This window comes from Amblyomma mixtum, chromosome 8, assembly GCF_055824585.1.
Source record: "Amblyomma mixtum isolate Tamu chromosome 8, ASM5582458v1, whole genome shotgun sequence".
Taxonomy (NCBI): Eukaryota; Metazoa; Arthropoda; class Arachnida; order Ixodida; family Ixodidae; genus Amblyomma; species Amblyomma mixtum.
In genome coordinates, this window is record NC_143019.1 from 32,744,543 (window position 1) to 32,759,005 (window position 14,463).

At 48.3% G+C, this 14,463-nt stretch overlaps 1 protein-coding gene across 2 annotated transcripts in view; it reads left to right on the forward strand.

Annotated features, from left to right (window-relative positions):
* LOC149331933 (uncharacterized) overlaps positions 1-14,463 on the forward strand; it is a 75,227-nt gene that overhangs the window by 11,934 nt on the left and 48,830 nt on the right. For both annotated transcript variants that reach the window (XM_089556947.1, XM_089556948.1), the window contains exons 2-3: positions 10,639-10,755; positions 11,563-11,675. In XM_089556947.1, the coding sequence (XP_089413073.1) occupies positions 10,639-10,755; positions 11,563-11,675 (230 nt within the window). The remainder of the gene's footprint in view (positions 1-10,638; positions 10,756-11,562; positions 11,676-14,463) is intronic.

Here is a 14,463-nt window from a genome sequence, read left to right on the forward strand (position 1 = left end):
AGGGGCGTATTTTAAGCGTAACACTTTTTGTTGTAAAGGAGAACTCTGTTATAAAAATAATTGCAAGGTGCATTATGTATTCACTCTATGTAGACGTTCTTCAGATGGGCTGCACATCGTCCAATGTGCCAACAAGTGAAATAAACTGACAACATGGACAGACAGAAATGGTTTCCGCTTTTCTTTAGAGAAAACAGTGCCCATTTTTTTTCTCTCTGAAACGAGGCTTAAAGGCAGATTCCATCCTACACCTGAACGAAACTGAGCTACCCGTAAAAGATCAACATAAATTTCTAGGCATAACGTATGACATAAAGCTCCCTTGCCAGCCTCTCATAAACGCGCTGAATAAGAAAGCCTTCCGATCCTTGAGCATACACAAAGTACCTTCACGAAAACACTGGGGGGCAGATAGGACATGTCTTTTAGCAATATACCACTCTGTGGAACGCTCTGTCCTGGTTTATGGATGTATATTGCATGGTCAGCGAGACCATCGTATCATAAACGAGTGGATCCATTACATAACTTTCCACTGGCGTCTACAGGTAGTTGCCCATAAATAGTCTTGATGTAGGAACTAACCAACCATCATTTACAGACAGAAGAACCATGCTTACGTGTTCATATATTCTAGAAATTCGTTCACAACCTAAACACGTCTGTCACCAAATAGTTACAATGTGCCCTTCTAGAATACTTTTTAACAATAAACCGCAAACTACCAGGCCACATGCTTTTGCGTTTTGAAGAGATGTGCCAAAACATCTTCGTAGAAGACACATTACCTGGCATTGATCGAAGACGAGATCCACTGCGGCCCTTGGTACAATTTTCGTGCAATCTGTGATTTCACTCTTGCAGAGTTCCGTAAAAAAACAAACCACAAAGCAACATGTAATAGCAGAACTTCTTGCGCTCGGGGAAAAGTACAGTACTTTCAGAGCTTTTTGTACAGATGGTTCAGAAACAGATGTTTACGTTGGAAGCACAGTGACACAAGGGAATTTGAATGAAATAGTAAGGCTTCCGCAATGTGCTTCCATCTTCACTGCCGAATGTTACGCCATCTGTGCAGCCACTGAAAGAATACTAAACAAGAACCTCACAAATAGCATTATTTACACAGACTACATTAGCAGGGGGACGTAATTACGGCAGCTTTTAACACATACAGCCGTTCATTTAACAAAAAAAAAGAACGAAAAAGCAAGAGAATCGCAGGTTTTCAGGTATAATCGGAGTGCTTCCCTTCGAGTCGTGAACAATATTTCCGTGTATTCTCGTTCCATACATATAAATAGTAAATATAAATATAATGAACTCTTATCTCCACCCGCATAACCTAGTAGTAGTAGTATTAGTACAAGACCTTTATTCGGCTAAAATTTACAGGCCGAGCATGTCGACCGCCTGGGCGACCAGGAGTCGCTGTTCTGCCTCCCCTTCAGCGCCAAGCCAGTCGAGCCAGGTGGTGATGGATAAAGAAGGTGGGGGTAGGAACCCGACTGCTGAGCAGCCGGGCAATAGAAGGGCAATGAGCCAGGTCCACATAGATACAGGGGCAGTTGGGACAGGAAGGGTCTGATCGATAGCGATAGAGAAAGAGGCGAGACGGGGTGATAGCTGCATTCATTTGGATGTGCCGAAGAAGGCCAGCCTCCGGCACCGTGAGCGATGGATGTGGGGCCTCTCCCTTGTTCTGGCTCGTAATTCCGGGAAGCTATCTCATGAGACTAAAGATCTGATTAAGAAACGGCAAAGCATGAGGACGTCTAACTCCATAGATAGAATAGAACTAATAGAGCTGTCGAAGTTAATAAATAAGCGTAAGGTAGCCGACATCAGGAAGTTTAACATGGAGAAAATCGAGCATGCTCTGAAGAGCGGAGGTAGCCTAAAAGCAGTGAAGAGAAATTCTAGGCATAGGTAAAAACCAGATTTATGCGATAAGAGACAAAGAGGGCAATGTCATTAGCAATATGGATAAGATAGTTAAAGTAGCCAAACAGTTCTTCACAAATCTATACAGTAGCGATTGCAATCAGAATGTTACTGAGAGAGGCAGTAGAGCACACCAATGGGACATCCCATCAGTAACAAAGGAGGAAGTAGAAAGCCTTAGGAGCCATGCCAAGAGGAAAAGCAGCTGGTGAGGATCAGATAACAGCAGATTTGTTGAAGGATGGAGGAGAGATTGTGCTCGAAAAACTAGCCACCCAGTAAACGCAATGCCTTGTGACTTCGAGCGTACCTAGAGCTTGGAAAAACGCTAACATTATCTTAATTAATAAGAAAGGAGACGTCAGGGACTTAAAGAATTACAGACCGATCTGCTTATTGTCGGTTGCCTGCAAGGTATTTACTAAGGTAATCGCTAATAGGGTCAGGACAACCTTAGTCTTCAATCAACCAAATGATCAGGCAGGCTTTCGTAAAGGATACTCGACAATAGACCATATTCACGCAATCAGTCAGGTGATAGATAAATGCGCAGAATATAATCAACCCTATATATAGCCTTTATTGATTAGGAGAAAGTATTCGACTCAGTAGAAACCTCAGTAATCATGCAGGCATTGCAGAATCAGGGTGTAGAAAAGTGTTGTGTGAAAATGTTGGAAGATATTTATAACGATTGCACACCTACCATAGTTCTCCATAAGGTCAGCATTGAAATTCTAATAAGGAAAGGTGTCAGGCAGGGAGATACGATCTCGCCAATGCTCTTCACTGCCTGCTTACAGGAGGTATTCCGGGGACTGGAATGAGAACAGTTGGGGAGAAGAGTTAATGGAGAATACCTGAGTAATCTGCGATTCACTGATGACATTGTCTTGCTCAGTCTCTCAAGAGATGAGCTGCAAAGCAGAACGGTAGGTCTTAAAATTAACATGCAGAAAACCAAAGTAATGTTCAACAGTCTGGCAAGGGACAAGCAGTTCGCAATTGGTAGCGAGGTGCTGGAAGTGGTAAGAGAATGGCTCTACTTAGGGCAGGTAGTGGCCGCTGATCCAGATCATGAGAGGGAAATAACTAGAAGAATAAGAATGGGGTGGAGCGCATATGGCACGTTCTCTCAGATCATGAATGGCAGTTTGCCGTTATCCCTCAAGAGAAATGTATATAACAGGTGTATCTTACCGGTACTCACCTAGGGGGCAGGAACGTGGAGGCTAACAAAGAGAGTTCAGCTTAAGTTAAGGACAACGCAGCGAGCTAGGGAAAGAGAAATGATAGGTGTGACGTTAAGAGATTGGAAGCGGGCGGAGTGGGTGAGAGAAAAAACGGACGTTAATGATATCCTAGTTGCAATGAAGAGGAAGAAGTGGGCTTGGGAGGGCATGTAATGCGAAGGCAAGATAACCGCTGGTCCTTAAGGGTAACAGAGTGTATTCCAGAAGAAGACAAACGTAGCAGGGGGCGGCATAAAGTTAGGTGGGCGGGCATACGATGGCTGCAGCGGGCAAAGTACAGGGTTAATTGGAGAGACATGGGAGAGGCCTTTTCCCTGCAGTGGGCGCAGTCAGGCTGATGCTGATAGTGATGATAATGTCCCCGTGAATGTGTCCATAAAGTTGATTATTCATAGAAACGAATATCCGGGAAAAACAAGCCAATTTATTACGAAAAGAAGTTGGTGACGAGAGTTTGCCTCTGTGCATACCGAGGAGAGCATTATTATTCAATGCAGACAAAGCTGAGCTACGTGAAGGGCGTTCTCTCGGTCACCATTGTCCCAAAGATACTGAAGCGTTTTCTGTGGAGACCCAAGCCATGGCAGCACTCTTCGATGGCTAGATTTAATCCAAGTGTTTTTTGTTTTCTTCATAAGCGCACTAAATTCGCATGTGTACTCGCCACTCTTGCTCTTCATAGAAGCATTCAGTTCCATTCTTGATGATGACGATGAATTCTTATGGCGCAAGGCCATAAGAGGTCAAAGAGCGACACGGCACAAGGTTTTTTCGTTGCACAAGGTGGGGTCAAAGACCCATTTCCCAAGTATTTCACCCTAAAGAAGCCGAGCACCAGGCCAGGGGAATCTTGTGCCATTGTATCGCCGGTGGGCATCCGGCGGCACTGGGGACATTCAGTTCCATTCTTCCGAACTTCATGCTGGCCATTGTAAGGCTTTCGACTGGCTTCGCATCGCCTTCACTAGACAGCTTCCAAAGAATTTTCTACATATTCATGAACAGCTTGCTTGGTTGAGATGTAGGATGTTCTGGCTGTTCAGAAAGAGTGGTAGCTAGTGTACTGACACCGTCGATGTGCATCAGTGGGTCGAAGTGCAACATCACAAGATAAGCTTACAATATTGTAAATAAACAAAAAAAAACGAAGTTGTGCAGCTTGGTCTAGGCGAGTGGTTGCGTTCCTTTTTCCTCCGAGGAATGCCGCAGGTTGTTTTTAGCGTTGGTGGCGTCAGAGTTCAACTCCCTGGACGAGTGTTCGCGCCCTGCTCGTTTCCGGTGTCCCCGTATACCTCCCTATACTAGATGTGACCGTGGCCGGGGCACAAACAGGTGCTGAGTTTACGTAGCCACGAGCTCAGTGCCACGAGATCATCGCCGCGCGCATTCGTACCGCCTTGTTGACTTCAAAAGTGTGCCATCGGCATTCTCAGTTGACCCAAGTAACGAGCCCATCAGCCTGTATTCTGAGGTTTGTTCACCATTGCTGTAAATTTTGTGCGTGGACACGTCGACCTACGGAATGCGCTGTACGCCGCTTTAGCAGGCCACGAGACGACGTAACAGCTTGCTGCCTTTGAATACCCGCGCCTTGTGCATTCTTGCCTGCCCTCCGCTTGTTAGGGCGGTGACTGGAGAACAGAACAGTGGAGGGGCAACCCACAAGTAGGCGTGAAGTTATCAGCAGATCAGCTCAGGTCTCCTTGACGAGCCGTTAAAGGTTTCAGAGCCGCGGCCGGGCTGCAGCGGGGTGCTTTGAGGGCTCCGGATCCGTGGACCGTGCGAGTAACCCGAGAGACGCTTAGACAGCCATGCTGCTCTGTTGATACTTATGACTTGGAGGCAAGTGCTGTCTCGCTTTTCGAAGAAATTACTGAGCGCTTCTCCCGAGTTCTGCATGTAGTAGAGGGCAAAGGCGTGGTCGTAGTTTCCTGCCTAGCCGAAGGCAAGGAAGCTGTAGGCGTTCATTCTCTCCCTTTTGCTTTTGGAAGAACCGCCGCACGGGAGACAGCAGCGAACGGATTGCTCATTTCGTCCAACCACGTGACAGCTATTGTTTTTTTTTCGAATATTTTATATTGGTTGTACGTAAACCTAAGTTCTTGGTCTCCAGTACCGTTCTGCCTCTATCTAGCAAGCTCCCTCCCTGGTGAGGAAATTCATCGGCCACAAATCACGTCAGCCTCCGGAAAATTAAGAGTAGGGGATCGAGAGAAAAAAAAATTTACTCGTGCGCTGCGACAAACACGAGGTTACTGCTTTGCATTGGTAGAAATGCTTACTGAAACGCAGGAGAGAGAGAGAGAGAAACAACTTTATTGCCATAGCTTGAGTGGATGCTTGTAGCGCGACAAAAAACAGACAAGGGACAGAAGACGAACGGGACAAGCAGCCGCCGCGGTGGCTCAGTGGCTATGGTGCTCGGCTGCTGGCCCGAAAGACGCGGGCTTGATCCCGGCCGCGGCGGTTGAATTTCTTTGGAGGAGAAATTCGAGGCCCGTGTACTGTGCGATGTCAGTGCACGTTAAAGAACCCCAGGTGGTCGAAATTTCCGGAGCCCTCCACTACGGCGTCTCTCATAGCCTTAGTCGCTTTGGGACGTTGAACCCCATAAACCAACCAACCAACGAACGGGACAAGCGCTCCCGTTCTTGTCCCGTTAGCGCTTGTCCCGTTCGTCTTCTGTCCCTTGTCTGTTTTTGTCGCGCTACAAGCATCCACTCAAGCAAAATGAACCAACTCGCCCAGCAAAAAGTGTTATTGAACTTTATTGCCATAGAGTGGCGGGATTTAGGGCAGGTGGGCTTGGTGTGGCCCCCAGGTGGGGGCGACTTCCTGGGCCCACGAAATGAGTTCCAGTTGGATGCTCTTGTCTGGCCTTCTGAGGAGTTGGTTCGATCCTTCTTCGGAGGGAGCTGGCAGTAATGTTCTAGGGGGCGGATTTCGAGCGCAACCCCAGAGGATGTGCGCCTGGGTGGCGATTTCTCCCTGGTAACAATTTTGGCAGACGGGGTCGTATTCCCCGTCTGTGATGAGTGAAAGCCTAGAATGGCTAAGGATGGAGTGTGTCTGCAACCTGCGGAGCAAGGTGGCTTGCGCTCGATTCAAGTCGGGGTGTGGAGGCGGGAACTGGCGTCTCATCTCTCTGTGGAGGTTGGTTATTTCGGCAAAGGTCTGGGGAGCCTCGGCAAGAGCGTCTGGGTCCGTGGGGCCGGCCGCCCGGTTGGTTAGTCCTCGGGCTAGTCGGTCGACCCCTTCGTTTCCAGAGTTTCCCGCGTGGGCGGGTGCCCAGACCAGGTTGGTCTTATGGTCGGGAGTGCAGCCGCGAAGGGTGCGTGCAGCGGGGTGGCAGATAACACCTGCCGAGTAATTTTGTATTGCTCTTTTGGAGTCGCTGAGGACTGTGCGGGTACGTGGGTCAGCGATGGCCAGCGCGATGGCGGTTTCTTCTGCCGCTGTCGGAGAGTGAGCTACTACTGTGGCGGCGGTGACGAGAGTAGATTGTGGCGTGGTTGCACAAGCCACGTATGTGTTTGCACTTTGCCGTGCAGCATCTACGTATATTGCGTGTTAGTCGGCAAGGTTTGTGGCATCTAGTGCTTGGGCTTTCAGCTGACGGCGCGTATCATGGCGGCCAGGTAGCATGTTTTTGGGGTTGGTTTTATAACTAGGCGGCTATAGACCCCTATCGGAATGGGCGTCGTGGGGTGGACGTCGCCTATGGGGTTGATGTTGAGACGGTCAAGTATGAGCCGCCCGTGTTTAGTGCGGGAGAGGCGGTGGATTTGGGCGGTCTTGTGTGCCTCTATGAGTTCTGTGAGCGTGTTGTAGATGCCGAGTTGGAGGAGGTGCTGTGTGCTGGCGTACTGAGGTAGCCCCAGTGCCGCTTTGTACGCTGAACGTATAATGCTGTTCACAGCTTCCTCGTCCTTCCGGCGGAGGTGATAGTAGGGGTAGGAGTAGACTATCCTGCTAATGAGGAAAGCTTGCGTGAGCCGACAGAGGTCATCCTCCTTCATACCTCTGCGGCGGGTGCTGATGCGGCGGATAAGTACAGCGTTATGAACGCCGCTGTGAGGTTCTTAGCTTTGTTATTCCATTGCCCAAAGTTTGTTTTCATGCAAAGAAGACGTAAACACACTGAGAAAGTTAGGTCCTTGCGAAAATTCTCCACGTATACATAACGAAGTCCGTACTAGCGAGGTACGACTATATATAATTCCGAACCACGATGAGGGTGAAACGCCGTGCCATGTTTGATGAATACATAGTATAGCGTTGTGCTAAAATAGGCTAGTGGGAAAACAACTCAAATGAATAAAGAAGGAATGAAGGGACGGTCTAGCCAATACCATGCGACTGACATACACGTCGAATGCATAAGCTTTGACTTATTCGGTTGCTTCGTAAGCAGCGTCACTTTTTCCCGGACCATTTGCGTTGGGAACTATTATTTAGACGCTGAACAAATATATTCCAGATGCTACATCACGAATAGTTCACCTACCACGTGTTTTTTTCGCCACATTTTGCATTGGGCTGATCATGGTGAAAAATTCGTGGTCGGTGTCGCACAAATCTATTCACTCAATTTATTCTTTTCATTCACAGTTAGTGAATCGAATCGATTACAAAGAGGCGTTATGGAGTGCATAGGCGCGCAGTTGTCCTCTCCTTTTTAATTTCTCCGGCACCAGTCCTGTTTTTAGTTTGCGATTCTCGTGGGCATGGCTTCGTCATCATTCTTTTCTTTCCCTTTCCTTCTATCATAGGACATAAGTTAGGTTGGCGAGCTGTTTTCGTAAGGATCGGCAGCACACTACACTTTTCTTCAGGCGTTTTGCAGGGGCTTCAGATGCCTTGCAGAGAAGCGAGAGGTTTCGCTCAGGTGGACTTTGACGGGCGAGCCGATGTAAAAAACGCGCATTCCAACCTATGCGCCGTTGTGGCCTACCTGTTTTCACGAGTGTAATTTAAGGAAAGTAGACATTTGTGATAAATAATAAAAAATAACAGCCAAATATACAACGAAGCCGCTTACAAATACATATAAATGAATACAACTTGGTTCTGTCGTGCCTCAATGAGCGTTATTCCTGTCGCGTGTGTCCTGCAAAATTTGTATGTGTGCTCATGATTGTGTTTTTTATCAAACCGGTAATATAACACGTATCATCAAATATCCCTCAAAAGCGACCTTAAAAAGCGGTATTAGTTGCTGTCGACATAGAAGCCATACATAAACGCTCTGAGCTCTCATGCCAGAATACCGGCTTTTCTTCTTGCGTATACTTTGGATAGTGTATGCAATGTCGGGTGCAAAAAGTGGTACGCAACATTAGAGGTTGTATGGCTTGCTGCTTTTGCGGCCATTTTCGGCATTTAGGCCAAGCTGGAGCGCCACTCATCGAAACGAGCAAAATGACTTGCCTCTGGATCAAAACGGTCTCCTTCGATCACAGTACACCACATATCTAAGGTGCCGTAACTAGTTGTTACCAAGCTTCTCACATGATTCTCGGTCGATAGATTTTTATTTGCCTACTCAAATTTGTTCTATTTATTTTTGATTTTTTTGAAGCCGGTATCCGACCTTGAGGTCGCTAATGGAAACCTCAACCTCAGATGCTTAGAAACACTTCTAGAAAAGCTACCAGAGCCATATCTGTTAGTCGGAGAACTCCTCTTTCTGGGGAAGTGGAGAAACTAATCCCAGAGGTCGCATTTTAGAAGATTTTATTCTGTGCAGTAATGTGTGCCTACTGAATTCAGGAAAGCCCATGTACTGCTCCCTAAAAACTGCAAAAATTAGCAGTTTAGATTTATCGTTTAGTTCACCATCACCTTTTAATGATGTTAAATGAGATCTTCTGGACAACCCACGCGGAATGGATCATTTTCCACCCATTATTATACCTGAAGAGATAACTGTACAGCAGCTGTATCCCACCAGTAGTCACATACGAGGCAGAAACGAGGAGGCTAACGAAAAGGGTTCTGCTTATGTTAAGGACGACACAGCGAGCACTCAGGACCAATGCCACTCCGCTAGCCCCGATTACACTGTGGAGGTCGACAGGACCAACACACCGAGGTATAGCCCGCAGGCAAATTGTTTATTTGGGGTGATTCCAAAACACGATAACCGCCCTCGGTAGCGCAGGCAGCAGGAAACGGGCACGGGGAAAGCTCGATGTCACCTGGAAAAGCCGCGTTTGTCTCATGGCTCCGTCCATCCCGTCCATCCCGTCACGCTTTGTCTCATGGCTCCTTCAACTCTCTCCCCGTGGTGGGCTGCCCGTGCGGCCACCGAATACACGAGGGGGAAAGGAGGGTCGCCCACGTGACGATGTGGATGCTGCTTCCCAGCTTTCTTCTCTGCCAACCCCGAGAGAGCCGGGAGGGTAAGGGTCGCTGTAGGCCACTTGAGAGAGTTCGGCAGGATATGCGCCGCCTAGGGCGGTCGAAGGGTAGACTGGATGCTCGCAACTGTTATCCCCAACCGTTCCCAATCTAGGTCTCCGAATACCTCCAGCAACTAGGCGGTGAATAGCATTGGAAATATAATGCCTCCCTGTCTGACATCCTTCCGTACTGCAATTTTATTGCGGTGGTTATGGAGGACACCTGCGATCTTCTAGTCAAGTGCACCCTCGGAGGGCGAAGCCCTCCTCTAAAATAAGCAAATCACGGAACATGTGCTACTCTCGCTTGCACTCACTTCCTTCTCTCGACCTCATCCCCTCCGTTACTCGCATCCCCATCCCCCGAAAAATTAATTTGGGCCCACTGCTCTCTGGAGTCCCGTTGTAGTTTTTTCGGGCGCGTTCCGACTCGTCCTATAGAAACTGCCCCCTTCCATACGCCGACCTAGGACAATGCCACTTCCATTGTCTTATCGCCCTCCCAATACCTATACTTCTCTCAAAATCCACCTAGCGTGCCTGGCTGGGATCGGCACAGCTGGCCGACTAAGTAGCCCTGGGCGCTCTCCCAATGTCGTGCTGCTCTACCCTCCACCATGCTTTTCCATCCACCACCATGATTTTCATTACAATAATTCAGCAATATGATGGCTTCCAATATTCCCTTCATAAGCTGTTCTAGTGTGAAGACAGTGGCATTCTTCGGCATTGAACCCCAGTCCTCCGGCTCAGTAGCCGAACACCCTTACCACAGGGCTAAGGCAAAATTCAACAGCAGCCATGGGCTGTGCACTGTCCGGGCGCGTTAAAACGTCGGGTGGTCCAGATTATTGTGAAGATCTTCACTGCGGTGTCTTTCATAGCTCATGAGCAGTTTGGGGACGTTAAACTGAGCACAGCATGTAGCACTGTCACCTTATAAAAGCTGAAGCTGATCCAGGGGTTGCCTGGATCTTTTCTTATCTTGCCCTTAATTCCCTTACCCCCCCCCCCCCCCTGGTAACAAATTTGTGCAGGTCCGTGCTGTACCCGAGCGCGGGGCTGGATGACCGGAGGAACAGGAGAAGTTGTCCACGTTGCTGCGCCTGAAGCCTTGGGCGGCAGAGCTCACCGTCTCCGAGAACCTGCACACGGTGAGCACATCGCGCAATTCAGCCAAAGCTAAAATGCTGCGGAACCATCTAAATGCATAGTCCGCAGGAGCAGGACTAAGGAAAGCGAACTTTTTTTGGATGTCTAGAGTATATGAGCTCCCCTTACTGTCACAGTTGTATTGTGGCCATGATGTTCATGAATTATAAAAGATCAGTTGCGTTTGGTATATTTGAAGGACTGGTCATGCTTGCAGTCTTGCTTTACATGTTGTTTGGCACCTGTGCCCTGCTGCAAGCGCGCTATAGTAGAAGATATACGCGCAGTGCAAAAGCAAGGAGGTGACACATCAGGGGGAAAAAAAAAGGCGAGGATCCGTGTGCGAAACTACATATACATGAACTACGCGGACGACTGGGTGCTGTGTGAGTATTTGGAACCCCGGGGCCTGCTGAACTAGTTGCAAGTGAAATTAGTGATGACACATTGGAATGATGCGTGAGTCACGGATACGCTGCGAAAATGCTGAGAATGATTGAGTAATTGGGTGCGATGTCAGGCGTCACTGCAATTCAGCAGTGACGCCGTATGGCTGCTATTTAGTAATTACTTTCTTATTATAAATTTACTTCACCGTGGGGGATTTCCCTAAACATCGCACTACTCCTGTCTTCTAAGGTCCCTATAGTGGCATGCTAATTGATCGCATGTATAAAAAGAGAAAAAAATTCCAGAAACAGAAAAGAACAAAGAAAATACCTGAAGAGAACCGTAGCAGGCACCGGGCTAACCGTGACGAAAGTTGACAATGGGCTACAGTTTCAAACCCCCATAACAAATTTGCGCAGGTCACGACTGTAGGCAGACACGTGGTTGGATGACTGGAGGTGCAGGACACGTTTTCTACGTACACGAGAATCTTTGGACGGCAGAGCTCACCGTCTCCGAGGACCGGCACACGGTGAGCACGTCACTTATTGCATTCCGTGCGACAATGCCGCAGCGTCAACGAGATGGTCTGTAGAAGCAGCAGGATTGTGGAAATTGCAAACTTGACTTGGCTGCACAAAGTACCTGCGCTCCCCACACTCCCACAGTTGTGTTGTAGCCAGGGTGTTTATAATATATCTCAAGGCAATGATGTTCGGTATATGAACGGACCAATCATGCTCGTCAGTGGGAATTTCGAACTGCATTTTCTATGACTGCTCAACTGTGAGCATTATGGAGTAGTAGTATAAACTTCATTCTGCAAAATGGGACGGGGTTTAGGGGTTGGGGTCTTGAGCAGCAGGTGGTGTTCCTAGATACAGGGTCCCATTGGTTCTTGCTGCCTCCTCGGCCCGCTCAACCAGCGCAAGCTGATCTTGCGGGTCGGAGCTGGACAGAAGCGCCTCCCGCTGCTCGACTGACGGGTTTGTAATTTTGGGCTCTATCGGGCTCGCCCGACAGCCCCATGTGGAATGGTAGAGGGTGGCTATCTCTCCGCACCACACGCATTCTGGAGTGTATTGCGAAACACAAGGCGCCATGATGTGAGGAGAAAGAGGCCTAGCTTCTCTTTCGAGGGTGACAGCGCCCGAGCAGTTACTTTTGTGAGACAGGATGAACATCATAATCAGAGAGGGGGGGGGGGGGGGGTGGAAAGGAACGCGGATTTCGCGCGGACTGTTGACGACGCGCAGAGACATTGCAGAATCGTTTGGAGATAGCGACGGCCCCACGGAAACGTTTTTCCTTACAATCAGGCTCATCCTTGCATTGATTCCGCGGAACAAGAATTCCTTGCTGCTGGAGGCTAAAAAAAAATAATGTGGCTTGTAACCGCTTATGAAGTGAATGAACGTAATGGCCTCATTATACGCGGAAAGCTTACAAGAAGGTTAGGCCCTAGCGTCCAATGGTGGCCATCAGGGTGGTTCCTGGTAGCGTGTTCTCCCCGCCTTTTCGGTCGGGTTTTGCACGTTGTTCGGCGGCTGCCGGCATGGTTCACTGGAACAAATTATTCGCTTTGTCGCTTTGGGGACCATAGACGAAGACACGTACAAACTGCGAAAACGAAGTGCCCACAGTAATTTTTAACTGGCTAGCGAAGCAGCACTTACCACCAATTCGTTCTGCACTGTTTAGTTCACACGCTTGTACTGCAAAATTACAAGACATCAACATGACGAAAGCCGGCGCTGTGGCCGCTGGGCCCAAAAGACGCTGGTTCGATCCCGCGGCGATCCCGCTTCCACGGATGATGATGATGATGAAAAGCCTTTATTTAATAAAAGAGGTGAGGCTTTCTTAAAGAGCCCCGCAATGGGTGGAGTCCCTATTCCGGGACCCCATTGGTCGAAGCCGCCAGCTTAGCCCTCTTGACCAAAGCCTTTTGGGCCTGAAGGTCCGAGCAGCCAAGCAGGGCCGCCTCCCATTCCTCTCTGGTAGGGTTGGGGTGGGGGGAGAGAGCTGAGTTGCGCTGGCAAGCCCAAACCATGTGGTAGGTGTCAGCCACCTCGCCACAGTGTTTGCACACAGGCGACATGCTAGAGGCCCATGTGCTGTGCGATGTCAGTGCACGTTAAAGAACCTCAGGCGATTAAAACCTTCGGAGACATTAACTAAGGCATAGCCCATATCGTGAACATGAAGACAGGAGGGACTCCGACTTATAACTTTGTTTAATGAAGGTACAGTCGGGGACAAAATTCTCCGGACCACGTGTTCCTCTAACGAAGCCGATAGCTTTGCTAATAGTCGGCGGCTGGGGACCACCCTTGTGGAGGCAAAAGTTAAATTTTTGTTCTTTCATCTCCACAAGTGCGGTCTCCAGCTGCTGTCTGATAGTAGAGCTATAAGCTTTGTTTGAGGAACACGTGGTCCGGAGACTTTTGTCCCCGACTGTACCTTTATATTTCTATATCGATCGGCACACTGCTGCAGGTACCGAGGAAGGCCACAGCAAGGACACGTGGACAAGACATCCGAAAGATACCACGCACGCTTTCTTTTTTTTTTACTGGACGTTTTGTTTCATAAACGTTCATGAAACAAAACGTCCAGTATAAAAAAAAAAAGTCTGTGTGGTTGCTGCGGGCTTCTGCGGTACCTGCAGCAGCGTGCACCCTCCTCTTGCGCTTCGCTTTTTTTTTTACGCAAACAACTTATATGGTTCCAAAATTTCCTTGGCCCACCTTTAGCTGCGCGATCAGGGGATTACTTTATTTTACTCTGGACGAGGACCTATACAAGCAGTTTCTATCATCGATAAGATTCCCATTTTCGGTCTATTCCTTTCTCTCCCTGAAGCCACCCGTAGTTGTTCAATGACCTCCTTAAATTCCTTATTGCGTCAGCCTCGTGGTTTCCTTTTCCTTCCCAGCGGTTTGTACCTTTGCTTGTTCCATTTCCATACTGCTGAGTAGTTCTAATTACAATCCCACTTTTCCATGGGGCGTTAATCTTATGCTTTCTCAACGCCTGCTGCTATTAGCGCTATTTGTTGGACGTTGAATTTTGCTTTCGTTTTTTTTGTGTTTTATACATTTCTCTTTTGATCAGGGCACGCATATGCAGAATAATACATCTATGATCACATCCTAGGCTATACTCTCCCTCCTCGTCTATTTACATTTTGGAAAGCTTGCTGTACAGGGTGTTTCACGTAACTTGAACCAGTGATTAAAAAAAGTGGGGAATCGGATTTGGGTGCAACCAAAGACATATTGTTTCCCGTCGTGTGGCGCTCCTCAGTGTATCTTTAA